Source organism: Elgaria multicarinata, chromosome 11, assembly GCF_023053635.1.
Source record: "Elgaria multicarinata webbii isolate HBS135686 ecotype San Diego chromosome 11, rElgMul1.1.pri, whole genome shotgun sequence".
Classification (NCBI taxonomy): domain Eukaryota; kingdom Metazoa; phylum Chordata; class Lepidosauria; order Squamata; family Anguidae; genus Elgaria; species Elgaria multicarinata.
Window position 1 is genome coordinate 28,522,685 of NC_086181.1, and position 16,425 is coordinate 28,539,109.

The window sequence follows — 16,425 nt, forward strand, 5'->3', positions numbered from 1 at the left end:
AGCTAGTGGTCATCACAATATTTTATTATTATTATTATTTATTTATATAGCACCATCAATGTACATGGTGCTGTACAATTTTATGGTAGTGAATTTGCCAAGAGGCACTTTCTTCTGTCTGGAATCTGTTGCCAATCCATTTCGTTGAATGACCCTGAGTTCTAATATTTTGGGAGACAGAGAGTGGGGAAAATCTATATGCATCATTTGAATATGGTGGGGTTTTAGACTGCACTCTTATGCACGCTTACCTAGGAGTAAATGCACTTGAAGACAAGGGGGCTTATTTGGAGTAAACATGTACAGGATTGGACTGTATGTCTATTTTGCTGTGGTTATTTGACTTGTATTACCTTGATATTTGGGGTTGGGGCAGGACTATAAATTAAAATAAGTAAAATTGTAGCAGCTTTGCTAAGGGGTTGATTTATTGCTGCTGTGGGGGTAAAAGGCAGAGAAGGCTGATGAGCAGGTATCTTTATTGGCATCAGAGGAAGTTTAGCATACTGTAAAAATCCTGACTAAAAGTCATATACAGGAAAGACCTCCACGTGCCTACACTGAATGTTCTTCTTGCTTGCTTTCCTACGGGCCACATTTCCCCTGCCTGGCAGCAAGCAGGTCCACCTTGGCTTTCACCTGATCCAGGGCATTCAGCACTTGCTCCAGTTTCTGCATCACCTGGGGATCAGAATGCGAGCTGCAGGGGGCAGGTGCCTGTGGCGCTGGTGGAACCACTGGGCCTGGAGGACACAAAACAGAATTTCCCATAATGTCATCCCGGCACGTTCGATATACTACAACCTTCTCCTAGTAGAGACTCAGCAGTGCCAGTGTTCCTCCCTCGACCTTCCAGCCTGGAAGGCTTGCGCTGTAATCCCCAATGTGGATGTAGCTATGAAGGGCTGGTTTACATGTACGGTTGCCACCGCTGGCGGAGGAAGCAAGGTCCCTGGGCCTTTAACAGCTGGGCGACAGCTCGAAATCACCAACTAGAGCAGACATTCCCAACCTTACTTGGCAGAGGCAGTACGATATGTTTTAATTTCTGCGTGTCATATAGCTATTAAAGACACAGGAGCTCTGCCAAGGGAAAAAGAGAGATGGCAACTCTGTTCATGTGTTGCCCTGAGCTGCTTAATGTACGTTCTTTCTTTCCCCTGCAGATGGTCTATTTGCATGATCACTGAGATCTGTGAGCAAATCTGTTTTCCTGCTAATTCTGTGAGCCTTGAAGTACATTTTTGTGATTCTGTAAATTGAGCCCTGCTAGATCAGGCCAAAGGTCCATCTAATCTTGTTTAACACAGTGGCCAATCAGATAGAAAGCCCACTAATAAGACATGAAGGCTATTCCACACACACCTCACGGCCCCTTGGAGACTTCATTTAGGAGTTCATCAGACAAGCGTTTTATCACACGCTCACTACTGGCCACTCATGGTTTTTTGCGCACCCTTTAGACAACACCGTCCACCTCCTGCTTCTTCTTGCCTTTTCTCCATCCCAAAATTGATCACTTTTAATTCAACTTTTTCGTAGGAAACGGGATGTGCCGCCATTTCCTGCGATAAAAACAGCCCCTGAATGGGTCACGTGGTCTTTTTTTACTTCCTCTTTCTTCTTTGAGAAGGAAGAGGAAGTATTGTGGGACAGGCGGAGAAGTGACGGTAGGGAACCGCAATTTCCCTTCCCCCATCTAATGACGCTCATAGTTAACAGAAATTTCCTCCATGAACTTGTCTAATCCCATTTGGAAGCCATCTAAAGCAAAGGCCATCACCACATTTTGTGATGACTTATGCAAAGTGCAAATATGTTGTTGTCGATTCATTTATACCCTGCCTTTTTGCAAAAAGTTTTTTTAAAAAATACACAAGGCAGCTTGTGCATTTCACATATTCAGATGTGAATGCCAATTCTTATTTAGCCAGAGCAGTGCCACCCATGAGAGAGAGAGAGAGAGATCAACAGGCTTTGCATAGCCCTGAGGTTTTCAGAAGAAAAAACACTGCTGTAAAAAACCCTCAGGAGGGCAACCCTCCCAAAAAAATAGCTGGATGAGGACTGACCATTCTCAAGTGCCCACAGAATGCTAACTAGTTGTGAGAGAATAAAACATAAAACCAGGTGAGATGGATCAGAGTAGGAGGAGGATGTGGATGATCGACTGGGATGCTAACCAGGAGTGTTTCACCCCGCAACATTTTGTTGCAGGTCCCACTTCTATCTACATAATACATGAATGGGGTTGTATATCCATAGCCCATTCCAGATATAGTTGCTGCCATTGCTCCCCCCTCCCTCCCTTAGACCCCAAATCCTAATACCATGGCTGGCACAAATCTTCTCTTTCAGCTGGGCTTGGATGTCCCGGAGTCCTGAGAAGTGTCTCACGACAAAGACATGTTCTGTGGTAGGGTGGGAGGCCATGGCATGGAGCTCTTGCTGGGCAACTTTGCTTCCGAACATCAGACCGGCCTTCATGGAGAAACAAAGTCACTGAGAAGTCATTGCTAACAGGGTGAGGTAGACGAGGAGCTCCATCACACCTACATTTTTGTCCTGGTTTGCCTCTGCGTTATCTGCCTTCGTTTCATTAGCGCGTCAAGCGCTGGTCACTTTCACGTGCGCGCGTTGTTGCGCTATTTCAGCTCGTGCATCTTTTCATCTGTGCTAGCTTGTGCTTCCTCGTATCGCTACTATTCTGGTGAAGTCTCTGCTGCCCTCAGACTGTGGAATGGCCTGCCAGAGGAGATTCGTCAGCTTAAAGCTCTCTCAGAGTTTAAGACTGCCACAAAGACTAATCTCTTCCAGCAGGCCTACCCAGATGAATTTTAAACTTAAGAATTTTAAGATGCCGTGATTGTTATTTTAATACCGCATTGGTTTTATATGCTCTTTTAACTAATTTAATGTATTATATTGTGTTTGGTGTTGTTCCCCACCTTGATCCAGAGGGAGAGGTGGGTAATATATTATTATTATTATTATTATTATTATTATTATTATTAATCTCCTCTCACTTGTTTTCTCTCCCACTATATTGTGCCCGCCCCTCCACCTCCCTTCTCCTTCCCCCTGCAGTTCGTTGGGTGTTGTGGCTGTGAGGGACATTGTGATGGACGTGGGTACCCCCCTTCTGGTTTTTCGTCTAACATTTAAGGGATTTGGGGGTTTATCTCCTGTTTCTGGCATTTGAGCTGTGTGGAGTGCAGCATCTTTCGTTACACCAGCTGCTCACAAACTGGCTCCTTGTGGGCAGAAACCATTTTAATAAAAAATTCTGCACAAATACCACAGTATGCAATCACGGCAGCCTGAAACTGCGCAATTATGGAAAAACAACAGATAACGCTTTTCCCTAAGATAGTATTAAACAATATAAGTGGAGAGGGTTGTTGTTAGCAATCCCTTTGGGGAACCACAAAATAAACGGAATGGTGTTTTTTAACGGGACACAGCATGGGCGATTTGGGGCTTTATTGGTGGCACTTGTTTCTGCCATTTGAGCAGTGCGGGGTGTTCGTGCACCCGTGCTCCTTCCCCCTTCCCAGTTGCGCAATTGCACCTAAGCACTCGTATAGCGGGCAGAAAAAAGAGGGAAGCTGAAAGAGAGCTGGAGTTGGAGCAGTGAAAGTACGGTTGGCCGTTTGTCCGTTCCACCGACTCAGCACGCGTCCCCAAGCAGAATAAGGAAAGGATTTCAAACGGCGCACTGGAGAAGAGCCGCCCTGCCCTCCTCTTTTGTCAGTGAGACCACCCTTCACACACACACAACAAAATCAGGATGTGCCGATAGTGCGAGGACAGCTTTACTATTGTGCATGAAGGGAGGGAAATGGACTTTCCCTGCTCCAAAATAAGACGGAAAAGGGGGAAGAGGCGAGATGAGTGAAGAACAGGGACAACGTTATGTAAATACCGCGCTGCAAAACCACTTACCTGGTATGGCGAGAGTGCGATAAATCACTGGTGTGATGGAGCTTTAGAAATGAGGGGGCTAGTGGGGTTCACTAAAGCTCAGGCCTCTGCCCAGTACTGAAGGATGGGCAGCATGGACTACCCATGACCCAAAATGCATTGCCTCCAACATTTCCCAGATGGAAATGGCTGTATCCTTTCAACACCAAAGATCAATGCCTGATTTCTTCCCCCTCCCCTTATGCACTGCTGAAGGCCCAACTCTGTCTGTTATGTGCTGTATTAAAGCAGCTTGCCCTCCTCTGATTTAAAAGCCTGGATGGTGTTTGTGCTTTTGGTTAAAATATATTGGTTAACCAGCATTAGTGCTCTTCAGGACGTGTAACAGGGCCTGCAGAAGCGCATGATGCTGCACGTGCTGGTAACATTCCTGAGCCAAAGCACAACTGGCAGAGTCTGAAGGGACCCCCTTCATCTCGCATAGAGGATCCAACAAGGGGACAGGAACCCTGGCCAATCAGGGTGCCTGTCTTGGAAACCCTAGGCACAAAGAAGCCAATGGTGCTTCAGCTCACATTAACAACATTTTAAGGAGGCATCCTGAAAAGACAAGAACTGGAACAAAAATGAGGACAGATATATTAAACAGAGGCACTAGGAAATGGCGCTGTCTCTGATAATTAAGGGACAGTTGGAATATATAAGTGCAGCCACACAATAGGCTCAGGAGTAATTGGTGCGCTGCCTCCACAAAGCAACCTGGAGAACGATTGTGGTGATGCCCGTTAGGACCTGCCTGACTTGCAAGAACTGATAGTTAAAGATCAGCCTCTCCCCTGTGGGTTTGGGGCAGGTTAATGATTAATCAGCCTGGACACACCTTGGAGGGCAGAGGAAGGTGCAGCATCATGTTGGAGCACTAGCACCTTCCAGGGACCATGTGTGACGCAGCCTCATATCACACAGCAAAGGAAGGGTTAAAGCAAAGATTCTGGTTTTTGGTGGTGGTGGAAGGGTTGGCCTGGTACTAATGTTCTTGATCATTTATACAACATTTCAAAATTGAGAAAGATGCTCAACATTCTTGGGTAGGCTTTGCTCTGGCAGGTTCAGCAATTGTGATCCCCATTTTACAGAGAGGGGAATCAAAACTGAGAAATCATGACTTAAACAATGCATAACAGTGTGTCTAAGGGTGCTTCATAACCTGGCTCTAGGAATCTGAAGGCATTAAGCGTAAGTAATGTTCTGCACTAAGAGAAAGATGGAAGAAATAGTAAGAAACCACAGGAGGGTCACGATTAGAAGATCACATCATTTGGACCCTCCACAAACATCTGTGATTGAAGGATAGCGATTGCTCCATAAAAGCCTCATCTGGAAGCACCCAAAGGCAGAGGTGAATTTTGATTCCAAATCTCCTAATGCCTAGGCAAAGGCAATGTGCATATAAACATATCTGACCTGCTGAAAGAACTCTTCCTGAAGTAGGGTGACCATATGAAAAGGAGAACAGGGCTCCTGTATCTTTAAGAGTTGTGTAGAAAAAGGAATTTCAGCAGGTGTACATGCAGCACCTGGTGAAACTCTCTCTTCAACACAACAGTTCAAGCTGCAGGAGCCCTGCCCTCTTTTGTATCTGGTCACTCTAGCATAGCTCCTGCAGCTTTAACTGTTGTGATGAAGAAGGGATTTCACCAGGTGCTGCATGCATACAAGTGACACCTGCTTGAATTCCCTTTTCTATGCAACTGTTAAAGATACAGGAGCCCTATCCTCCTTTCCATATGGTCACCCTACCTGAAGGCTCCTCCTTGATCAATTGTCATCATCAGGAGGCTGCTCCCAGAGGGAGATAAGAGGAGAAGCAGGACCATTTCACCAGCCCTGCTGAAAGACTGTTGAATTTTTTCCTCTTCCTTCTTCATCTTTGTTTCCTTGTGTGTCATGTCTTTTTCGATTGTAAGCTTGTGAGCAGGGATTGTCTCAATTAATCAGTTGTATGCACACTGTTCTGTGAGACTTTTCAATTGAAAAAGGAAACTGAACACAAATCAAGCAGCTTCGAGAGTTTCTTTAGAGTTCTGACCGGTTCTGACTGAAAACATCAGAACCTCCAGTCTCCACTGGGAACATCCTGGACAAAAATTCACCCTCTCTAAACCTGCACCTCAATTTGATGCCTTCAGCCTTTTTCATATTTGGCCTAGTCCTGTAGGGAAGGAAGGAAATGGAGTGGTGTGTTTTGGAAGGGCTTTTCAGTGGTGGCACCGCAATTGTGAAACCTTTTCACCAGAGAGGAATGCTTGATGCTGAGCCTCTGATTTCACTGTTAGTGCTGCTGATTGGTCCTGCCCCAGCTGCCATTTTAGTGTGTTGCTGGTTTGAATTTTGTTATCTACCTTTGCTGTTTTGTTCTATCACTGTAATTTGCCCTGAGAGTTCTAACTGTTACTGAGCAAATATGTAAAGAAAGAAAGAATATACAAGAACATTAATTCTCACCCCAATTGCAAAGCGAGTGATTCCAGCTCTGTCGGCTTCCTGAACAACATCTGCATACTCCAGGGGATCCCCAACTTTCTCCCCATCTGTCACCACCACGAGGAACTTTTTGGCTGTGCTGCGGGCACCTTTGCTTGGGTTGAACAGCTCCCTGCTAAAATGGGAAGAGCAGAGGGGAGACTTGGCGTGAGGAAACACAGGCCTTTGCGATGGGGCGGCCAGCATTTCTTTTCCTGGCACATCTCTTGATGCAACAGGCAGACATTCAAGAGGTGAAGCATTTCCCCATTGCTGCATCTCTGTGGTAGGAAAATCCCCTGTAAAATTTCTGCCCCAGTAGGATAGGCAGAAGAAACCTGGGGTGATGGGGACAGGAGAAAGGGAGCAAAGATACCTACACAGCTTTTCTGATCGCTGAGGCTGTGTATGATGAGCCTCCCAGCTGATTAACCTGTCTGAGCAGGTGGTCAGGATTTCGATTTCCGTGGAAACGTGTGTAGTCGAAATGCTCCTCAAACCTGTTTGAGAACTGCAGCAGGGAAAACTGAGAAGGATGGAGAGAGAGAGAGAGAGATTAATGAGGGAAAGAGTTTCTCTGAATTTCTGTAACGCTCATATTTATGTATTCATATAAATGAGGAGAAATCTGTTTCTTAACCTCTTCTGTAACCTAGGGACCCATTGCCGGAACCATTTTTTTAAGAACTAGGGGCTAGTGAGATACCTCATTTCTATTTGGAATTATATCCACAATTTTTCAGTTCATGACTCTATACTGCTCTTGTTAAATAAAGTCAGATGTTTGGTTAGGGTGGCCGCTTACATATCTCCAAAAGAGAGGAAACGTGTCATGCAAAAAGGGGGTGGGGGAAGAGGATAAAGATTTGCATCGTTTGTAGGTGCTGATTCATACATAGGCATAGATGCACATTTAGAAACAATTTCTACAATTTAAATAGAAACACAATACATCCCAGTGGGGAAGAGTGTGACCAGGATGGCTGTCTATGTGGTTATATGACGCAGCCGCCAACTCGCAACCAATGTGAGGCTTTTCGCCGAAGCTTTGCAATTAAAAAGTCAGGGATTTACCTCTACTTTTCCCCTTGAAGCGAGGTCACCATGGTCCTTCTGCCATGTGACCTCGCTTCGGTGTCAAGATGGGGGCGTTCTGGAATGGATGGCGACCGCTGATAGGTCGCCGGAAGGGGTGAAGCTGGGCAGGGGTGGGCCCGATGAATCAAGTGGCCGCCAGAAAGCCCACACTCCATTCTGCCGTGGGGATTTTTCCGCCCCATCCCGCAACAGCGAAACTGCAGGGTTTCCTCTGAAGGAGCGGTAAAGCGCCCAGAGAGCTCTGGCTATTGGGCGGTATAGAAATGTAATAAATAAATAAATAAAGCGGCATCATAGTGGCGTGGTGCAGGTAACCTCCAAGTGACTCGTGTGGTTGCTCAGTCTGCTATCCTTCAGGCGTTAACTCTAGGTGGGGGGCCTGAAGGACCCTGCCTCTCCCTTCTTATGGTTCTTTATCTTGAAACTGGACTTGAACCACAGGGCTTCAAATAGAGGACTGTCCTCTGGCAGTCTTTCAAATAGAGAATTGTCTTCTCTAAAGTAGGACAGATGGCCTCCCTTTGTTTGATGCCTCGGCCAGAAAATCCAACTGGCATCCTCTAACGCTATGGTAATATATGACAATATTTGACAATTTGCTGCTCTTGAACAGTAACCATCAAAACGATTTCGATACCAACATGGAAGAGTCACAACTCACTTTTTATTTTATATTTTCTCTCTCTCTCTCTCTCTCTCTCTCTCTCATGTGTGTGTGTATGTGTGTATTATAAATTAGATCGTAAGCATTTGGCTAGGGCATTGTCCTTTAAATAATTTCTCTACAGCAAATGCAAGAACACCAGCAAGGAATGATCAGCCAAGACTGATAAGGCTATAAACCTAGGGTGACCATGTGGAAAGGGGGACAGAGCTCCTGTATCTTTAACAGTTGTATAGAAAAGGGGATTTCAGCAGGTGTCATTTGTATGCATGCAGCACTTGGTGAAATTCCCTCTTCATCACAGCAGTTATAAACCCCCTACTTAGCTCACCTCTTTGTTGTGCCTTTAAAGAACTGATCTGATGAACTGTTGTGATGAAGAAGGAATTTCACCAAGTGAAATATGGTCACCCTAGAAGTGGCTGCCTCATCCGCCTGCCTTAACGGAATGCCAGCCCTAAAGAAACACGTCTTTTCCAGAAGGTTCCAACCCACCTCCAGGCCTTGGGGACCAACCCTGTGAAAGGTTACATCACACCTAAGCCCATCCCCTCCTGCCCTTCTCCCCCTACTGACATGCGTATGCTGTGGAAGGCTTTTCATGACTTGTGCAATAAACGTCTTCATTTGTGAAAATTCTGAGGGCCGCATGCTTGTTGAGCCATCAATCAAGAAGACAATGTCTCGGGCATCATTCAGACACTCTAGGTAGGAAGGAAGCAAAACACAGCTGTTCACTCAAAAACAAACCCCTTTCCCCTCGATTCACAAGACTCCTCAGCTCAGCAGGGTTTAATTTGGGCCACAGTTCAGCCTAGAGTTCTACCTTCTCACCCACCCACCCCGACACAGGTCCTGTCCATTTTAACAGCTACATGACAAGCAGAAATTCAACTGGTGAAGCTTTCACCCATTGCTATTGTATTCCATGCTGGGAAAAGCTTCACCACTTGAATTCCTGATAGTTCCATCAATGTTAAAGGTACAGCAGCCCCGCCAAAAAAACCCCAAACCCACCATACCCTCCCTACCTTCAAAATCTGTTTTCAGTCCCATCAGCCCTAGAACATGTGACGTAATAATAATGGGGATGCCTCTGACCACATGCAGAGTGCTTTTCTAATGTCAGCCTAAAAACATTTTACTTTTAAAAACGTACTGTGGTTATGTAATGTTTCATTTATTTCTGCCTATCAAACCTCTGTTATTAGCCCTATTGTTGCACCCTATTACTGCAAAACAGTATTCCAGTTTTACTGAGAAATTTACAAATTACAAGTGCTAAATAACAGAACCTTTTGGAATGGAGTTACCATAGCTTTTCTGAGCAACCTCTTTCTTTCCAAGGCTAGGTATCCTTAATGTTTCCCTAACTATCAACATTAATCAGCCTCTAAGTACATGTAAGGATGGTGTATGTGTGTGAGTGTGAGAATGCATAGTAAGGGGTAGAAATCATTTCCATACTACCCCCCACCAGCAAATTACAGATCATCAACAACAACAAGTATATAATACTTTCCTGTGTTCAAAGCACTTCATATTTTCTGGTTGTAAGCCTTACAATAACCCTGTAAAGTAGGTCAGTATTATTATCCCCATATTAGAGATGGGGCGGGGGCAGGGGCTGAGGCCCAGTTGCTTAAGGTCACCTGATGAGTTCATGGCAGAGGAAAAATTCCTGCCAGGGATTTCCTGATCCATTACACCTTAACGTTTCACCAGTGGAGGCTGTAGGGTCTGATTTCAGTGGGGCTGTGAATCCATTCTGGGTTTCAGTCAGAACCTGCCAGAACTCTAAAGGAGTTATCCAAAGTGCTGAACCCTGTCCCAAAACGGATTCAGCCCCTCTTTTAGAGTGCTGGCTGGATCTGACTGAAACCCAGAATGGATCCACTGTCCCACCAAAATTGGAGCTACAAGCCTCCACTGCATTTCATACAGCAGATACTTGGAAGAATCCATGCATGGGAATCTGGATCTAGTCTGGCTCTCTGAGTTCAGCCTTTATGTGTACTGTGCACTAAAAATATAACTGAATAAATCAAAATTCTACACAAGGTAATCCAAAACCTGCCCAAAGAAGAACTGGATTTTGAAACCTTATGAATATCTAATGTAAACTAAGCAAATGTGCATTATCCCTCTTATTTTGTATAATCTATTCTGCAGTTCTCACCAGGTTGCCAAATTAAATCTGGTTTGTCCGGTCCAGGGTGATTTATGGCACTGAAGCTCCTCTATCTGACCACTGAACATTCAGTGGTGATATCTGAGGTTTCACTGGGCATTGCCCACACACATTCAAGCATATTCTTCAGAACAGTGAGGGCTAGAAACTTTCTCATTCACAGAATTTTACATGGTGGTGGTGGTAGGTGCAAACATCATTATTTTCCATCTGTATCCCTCCCATATTTCCCCACTGCTTCTCATGTCTTTTTTCTTTCCACCAAAAATCCACCAAGGAAAAAAAGTCCAAATCGCTGCACAGTGTCTTTTGATTGGTAGTCCCAGGAACTGTCCATTCTAACACACACACACAGTTCACACAATCCCCCCAGCCCACCCTATTAAAATTTGCACTTTCAGATTTACTACTACACCACTGGCTGTGATAACCCAAACAAGATTTTAACAAAGCCTCTTGAAAACAAAATGGGAGTGGCGATCTACCAAGGAGAGGTACCAGGAAATGGGCACTGTCTTTGGTAATCAGGGGACAGTTGGAACATATGACAATGCAGCCACATAAAGGGCTCAGGTGTAATTGGTGCGCTGCTTGCCACAAAGCAACCTGGAGAATAATTGTGGTGATGCCTGTTAGGGCCTGCCCAGCTTGCAAGAACTGATAATCGCAGTTAAGCCTTTCCCCTGTGGCTTTGAGGCAGGTTAATGATTAATCTATTCGAGCAGCAGGCAGGGTACCTACAACCTTCCAGGAAGCATGTGTGTGGTGCAGCCCTTTATCACACTGGATGGGAAGGCTTAAAGCAAAACCACTGATTTTTGCTGAAGGTGGATGGGTTAGCCCGGTCTGTTCGTCCTTGATACAACACTTGGAAACTGGCGAAGGTGTTCAGTGTTCATGACTAGATTTTTGCTCAGTTAAGTCCGCAGTTCTGATCCCCATTTTACTCATGGGGAAATCATGGTTGAGAGACAATGGCCTGGTTTGCATGTAATGAGAACCCACCGTGGGTGAATTTCCCAGGGGAGTTTGTTGTCAGGGTGGGAACTGCCATTCTGAATATTCAAGCCGTGGTGGGGGCATACATGCAAACCCTGTAGGTTTGCTGACTTAGTCTTAACAACAACAACAACAATATATTTTTACCTAAAATGTTCTCACTCTGCCATTAACAACATATAACATCCCTCCCCCATTTTCCTTGTTCCCAACTTTCTCCACAGTCCTCACTTACGTTCTTTTCTTGGGTTTATTCGGGGAGCCTCTGTGGCAGGGAGGGCATCAAAGAGATCAAATGAATCTTCAACAAAAGACTCTGTGAAAGAGGGAAATGATGTGAGCTGCTTCCAGGAATATCAAGACAATATTTGGGGGGAATATACAGTATCGAGGCCCAGGAAATAAGTGTAAACCATTTTGTGTATTTATGTATGTGTTTATGTGTATGAAGTGTGCGTGCGTGCATATGAGAAAGAGAGGTGCTTCTCCTCTGAGCCAGACATTAATCAAATCAAAATTCCTGGATGGCTACCAGGAAGAGGGCCTTTTCTGCTGTGGCACCCCAGTTGTGAAATGAGCTTCCCGGAGAGGCCCTCCTGGCGCTTACATTGTGCTCTTTCCAGCCCCAAGTAAAGACCTTTTTATTTTCCCAAGCATTTTACTGTTTTAGTTCTCTTGTTTTAAATCTGCATTGCTGCTAGGTTTTATTTTGGTTTTTATTTTTATTTTATGCTGTATTTTGTTGTTTTCATTGCTGTGAACTGCCCAGAGAGCTTTGGCTATTGGGCGGTATAGAAATGTAATAAATAAATAAAATGTTTTCCATACACTTGATACTTTGACTATATAATTCAGACCATGACTTCATGTGTATTCAATGGCTTGGCTTACTTCCTTGAGTGACCTGCACAGCATATACTTTTGAAATCTCTGCCATTTTCACTTCATTTGCAAACCGTCCACCATTTAGAGTGCAATCCTATGCGTGGTTAGAGAGAAAGAAGTCCTACACTTCCATCATTCCCCAGCCAGCATAGTTGGCTGGGGAAAGCTGGGAGTTGTAGGCCTTTTTTCTGTCTAAACACGCATAGGATTGCACCCTTGACAGATTAAAACAAGAACAAGTAAGCAACAACATAACTCTCATACTGACTGAGGTTCATATCCCATCACCTGCTGTTACACGTTAATAATAGGGTGACCATATGGAAAGGAGGACAGGGCTCCTGTTTCTTTAACAGTTGTATAGAAAAGGGAATTTCAGCAGGTGTCATTTGCATGCATGCAGCACTTGGTGAAATTCCCTCTTCATCACAACCGTTAAAGCTGCAAGGGCTCTGCCTTCTTTTGTATCTGATCATGCTAGGTAGGGCTTCTGCAGCTTTAACGGTTGTGATGAAGCGGGAATTTCACCAGGGGCAACATGCATACAAATGACACCTGCTGAAATTCCCTTTTCCTTACAACTGATAAAGACAGGAGCCCTGTCCTCCTTTCCATACTGTCACCCTAATTACTGAAGGTTGTCTTCTGCCATATGCATTTACTCTGCAGTAGCTTGTCCTTCACCAATTTAGAAGAAGTGGCACCTTTGGGGTGCATGTCAGGGCCCCACTCAGCAGAATGCGCAGGAGGGACCCACCTGAACCCGACAGAGCCGGCTTGTACAGACTGCTATCTAAGCGCCCATTCCCCCCTGTAGGACTATTATGTCCAGAGTCTAGAATTACCTAACTATGCTACAGTTAAGAGTGTGCTTACTTTTTCAGTTAAGCAAATAACACAACTGGCACTACAACAGGCCTGGAAAACCTTTGCCCTGCTAGATGTTTTTGGATTCCAACACCTATCAGCTCCAAACAGCATGTTAGGGATGATGGGACTTTCAATCTGAAAACATCTTGAGTGCCACAGATTCCATGCATGGGAATTTACATGCATGTGCCCTACAGCAGCATTCCCCCAAACTGGTGCCCTCCAGATGTTTTGGAGTGCCATCACTCCAGATGGCATGGTGAATGGTCGAGAACACTGGGAATTGTAGTCCAAAAAGTCTGGAGGGTACTAGGTTTGAGAAGGCTGCCCCATGATCAGTCTTCCCCAACCTGGTGCCCTCCAAATGTGCCAGATTACAACTATCGTAATCCCCTATCAGCACCATGGTGACTGGGGATGATGGGAATTGTAGTGTAACATATCTGGAGGGCACCCAGTTGGGGAAGGGTGCTTGAGAGAGATATGCTGCATCTGTTGACTTCCCCACTCTGCGATTTCACTTGTAGAGACCTAGCAAGGAAGCAAGATCCTGAAAAACAACAATTCTAGCCACCCACCCTATCAATATTTTAACCAGGCAACAAGTCCCAATGGCCAAAACAGGGACAGCCATTCAGCAGGGACAGATCTCTCTCTCACACACAAAAGTAGTAAAAAGGGACAGTTGGGGTGTATGTACTGACCGGTTGCTCCAAGGAAAAAGAGGGTGACAATGAAGACTCGAGATGCTGCCATGGCTCGCCTCTAAACTGCTGCCCCGTCAATCTTCAACCCTTTCGCGTTCTGAGGGCTGCAGTTGATGCAAGAGGGCAAAGGCTGCTCCTGAATGTAGTAGGCAGGAGGCCCGAAGGGCACTGACCAGGAATGGCCTCCATGTGTGGCATAAAGCAGCAATTTCGCTTCCCTGGAAGTATCAGTGACTTTTGGATGTGCAAACATTTTGAACGCCTGAGCGGCAGCCATGTCCCTCTGCCAAAGTAAAAACAAAACAGCCTTAAAGACTGGGAAATATATTTTGGCATCAGTGGTGAAATTAGATTATTTTAGACTCTGGTGTTATGGTCTTACGGCCCCCCCTCTTTAGATGATAATGTGCATTACTTTACTTCAAATGTTTTTGCACCCCACATTTATTTCTGGTAATTTATTTCTATTTATTTTTATGTGAAACATTTGTTTTCCACCTTTATTCCTAGGAGCTCAAGGCCTCTAACAACAATACATTAACAATTAAAAATAGCCGTAATTTTTTTTTTTTTTAAAAAAACACATATGGGAATACCAGTAGAGATTTAAAATACAGTAATAATAAAGATTTTTAAAATATTTTTTAAAAAAAACAGATTTAAAAGCAGCAAATTCTAAAGCAAATGCACTCCTAACAAGGGAGGTCTAAGTACCAACTTCTGGAAGATTGTTGAGGATGTGAGATGGGCCTTCCATGGAAGGGAGTTTCAAAGACAATGTGCAGCTGAGAGTGCCTTGGACTGCAAGAAGATCAAACCAGTCCATACTCCAGGAAATAAAGCCAGACTGCTCACTTGAAGGAATGGTATTAAAGGCAAAACTGAAGTACTTTGGCCACATAATGAGAAGACAGGATACCCTGGAGAAGAGGCTGATGCTAGGGAAAGTGGAAGGCAAAAGGAAGAGGGGCCGACCAAGGGCAAGATGGATGGATGATATTCTGGAGGTGACAGACTTGACCTTGGGGGAGCTAGGGGGAGCAACAGCCGACAGAAAGCTCTGGCGTGGGCTGGTCCATGAAGTCACGAAGAGTCGGAAACGACTGAACGAATAAACAACAACAAATAGTCCCAACTAAATATATCTCCAGCATTTGGGGGACATACAAGAGGGTGGCCACTTACACATTGCCAGAAAAGACAAAACAAGTTACCAAAAAAGAGGATGAGAGGACACACAGAGAGGGCGTATACTACTTTATATATGAAAACTAGAATCGTTACTGCAATTGAAATAAAAATAATGTAACAATACAGTGGGGAAGATTAAGCAGTTGACCTGTGTGACCGCTCAGTCTACCATCCAGGTGCCAACTGTGGATGAACAATTTCGAGCCTACACTCTCCCTTGTGGTGCTTTATTTTTAAACCAGAGCAATGGTCATGCTGGCTGGGGATAGTGGGAGTTGTAGTCCAACACAGCTGGAGAGCACCAAGTTGGGGGAAGGCTGTTGAAGAGGGAGAAGAACGACAGAGAGAGTCTGAGGAGACTGTGTAGAGCAGCCTTTCTCAACCTGGGGCGCTCCAGATGTGTTGGACTACAACTCCCAGAATGCCCCAGCCAGCTCTGCTGGCTGGGGCATTCTGGGAGATGCAGTCCAACACATGTGGAGTGCCCCAGGTTGAGAACCACTGGTGTAGAGGGATGGGAGGACAGAGAGGAGAAGAGAAATCCAGAACACTCCTGAGAAGGCAGGGGGGAAGGCGTGTGGTGGCAGCAGAAGCATTATCCTGCCTGCCCAGTTACCCTTCAGCAGTTGTTTCGTCATCAGCTATTTATTTAATTATTTATTATTATTAAATTTATGTCTTTTCGGCGCCAGGTCAAGACTTTTCTCTTCTCCCAGGCATTTAGCAATTTGTAATGGCCTTGAGTCTGTTTTTTGGCTCATCGTTTTTAAAGTTGTTATAGTGGTTTTAAATGTACGCGTATTTTGCTTGTTTTTGTGGTTTTTAATCTTTGTATATTGTTTTTAAGTGTTTTTATCTTATGTGAACCGCCCAGGGAGCTTCGGCTATGGGGCGGTATACAAATGCAATAAATAATTAAATATATCTTGCCTTATTTCCTCTTGCTAGGTCTCCAAGGTGACTTACATGTTCTCCTCTCTATTTTATCCTCACAACAACCCTGTGAGGTAGGTTAGGCTGAAAGTCAGTTACTGGCCCAAAGTCACCCAGGGAGCTTCATGGAGGTCAACTAGAACTTGAATCTCCTAAGCTCCACATGACACTATACTGACTCTCAGCCACTGAGACTTATCACTACCTTGGAGAACCCCAGACTGCACAGCCAGGAGTTAAAAGATCGCCCTACAATTGTGGGTTCTCCTCTATTTCATTGTTCAGAGGCGTATGATAAAGCAGGGATGGGGAAAGTGTGTTAAGTGTTCATCCACTTATGCGTTCCTTTTGGTTCTTCCCACCTTTCTGCTTACCTGTGAAACAAATCCTGTGTTTTATATCCCAGAAACAAACTTAGCAACCCGTTATCACATGTCCGG

General features: G+C 44.8%; 1 protein-coding gene across 1 annotated transcript; it reads right to left on the reverse strand.

Moving 5' to 3' along the window:
* Positions 1 to 462: 462 nt before the first annotated feature.
* On the reverse strand, positions 463 to 13,997 carry LOC134406391 (integrin alpha-M-like). Its single transcript, XM_063137796.1, has 7 exons — positions 13,859 to 13,997; positions 11,635 to 11,715; positions 8,786 to 8,913; positions 6,828 to 6,973; positions 6,430 to 6,583; positions 2,331 to 2,481; positions 463 to 743 (listed from the first exon to the last, which is right to left on the reverse strand). Exons 1-7 carry the CDS (start codon positions 13,908 to 13,910, stop codon positions 586 to 588), a joined length of 870 nt encoding a protein of 289 aa, XP_062993866.1. The 5' UTR covers positions 13,911 to 13,997; the 3' UTR covers positions 463 to 585.
* Positions 13,998 to 16,425: the final 2,428 nt, after the last annotated feature.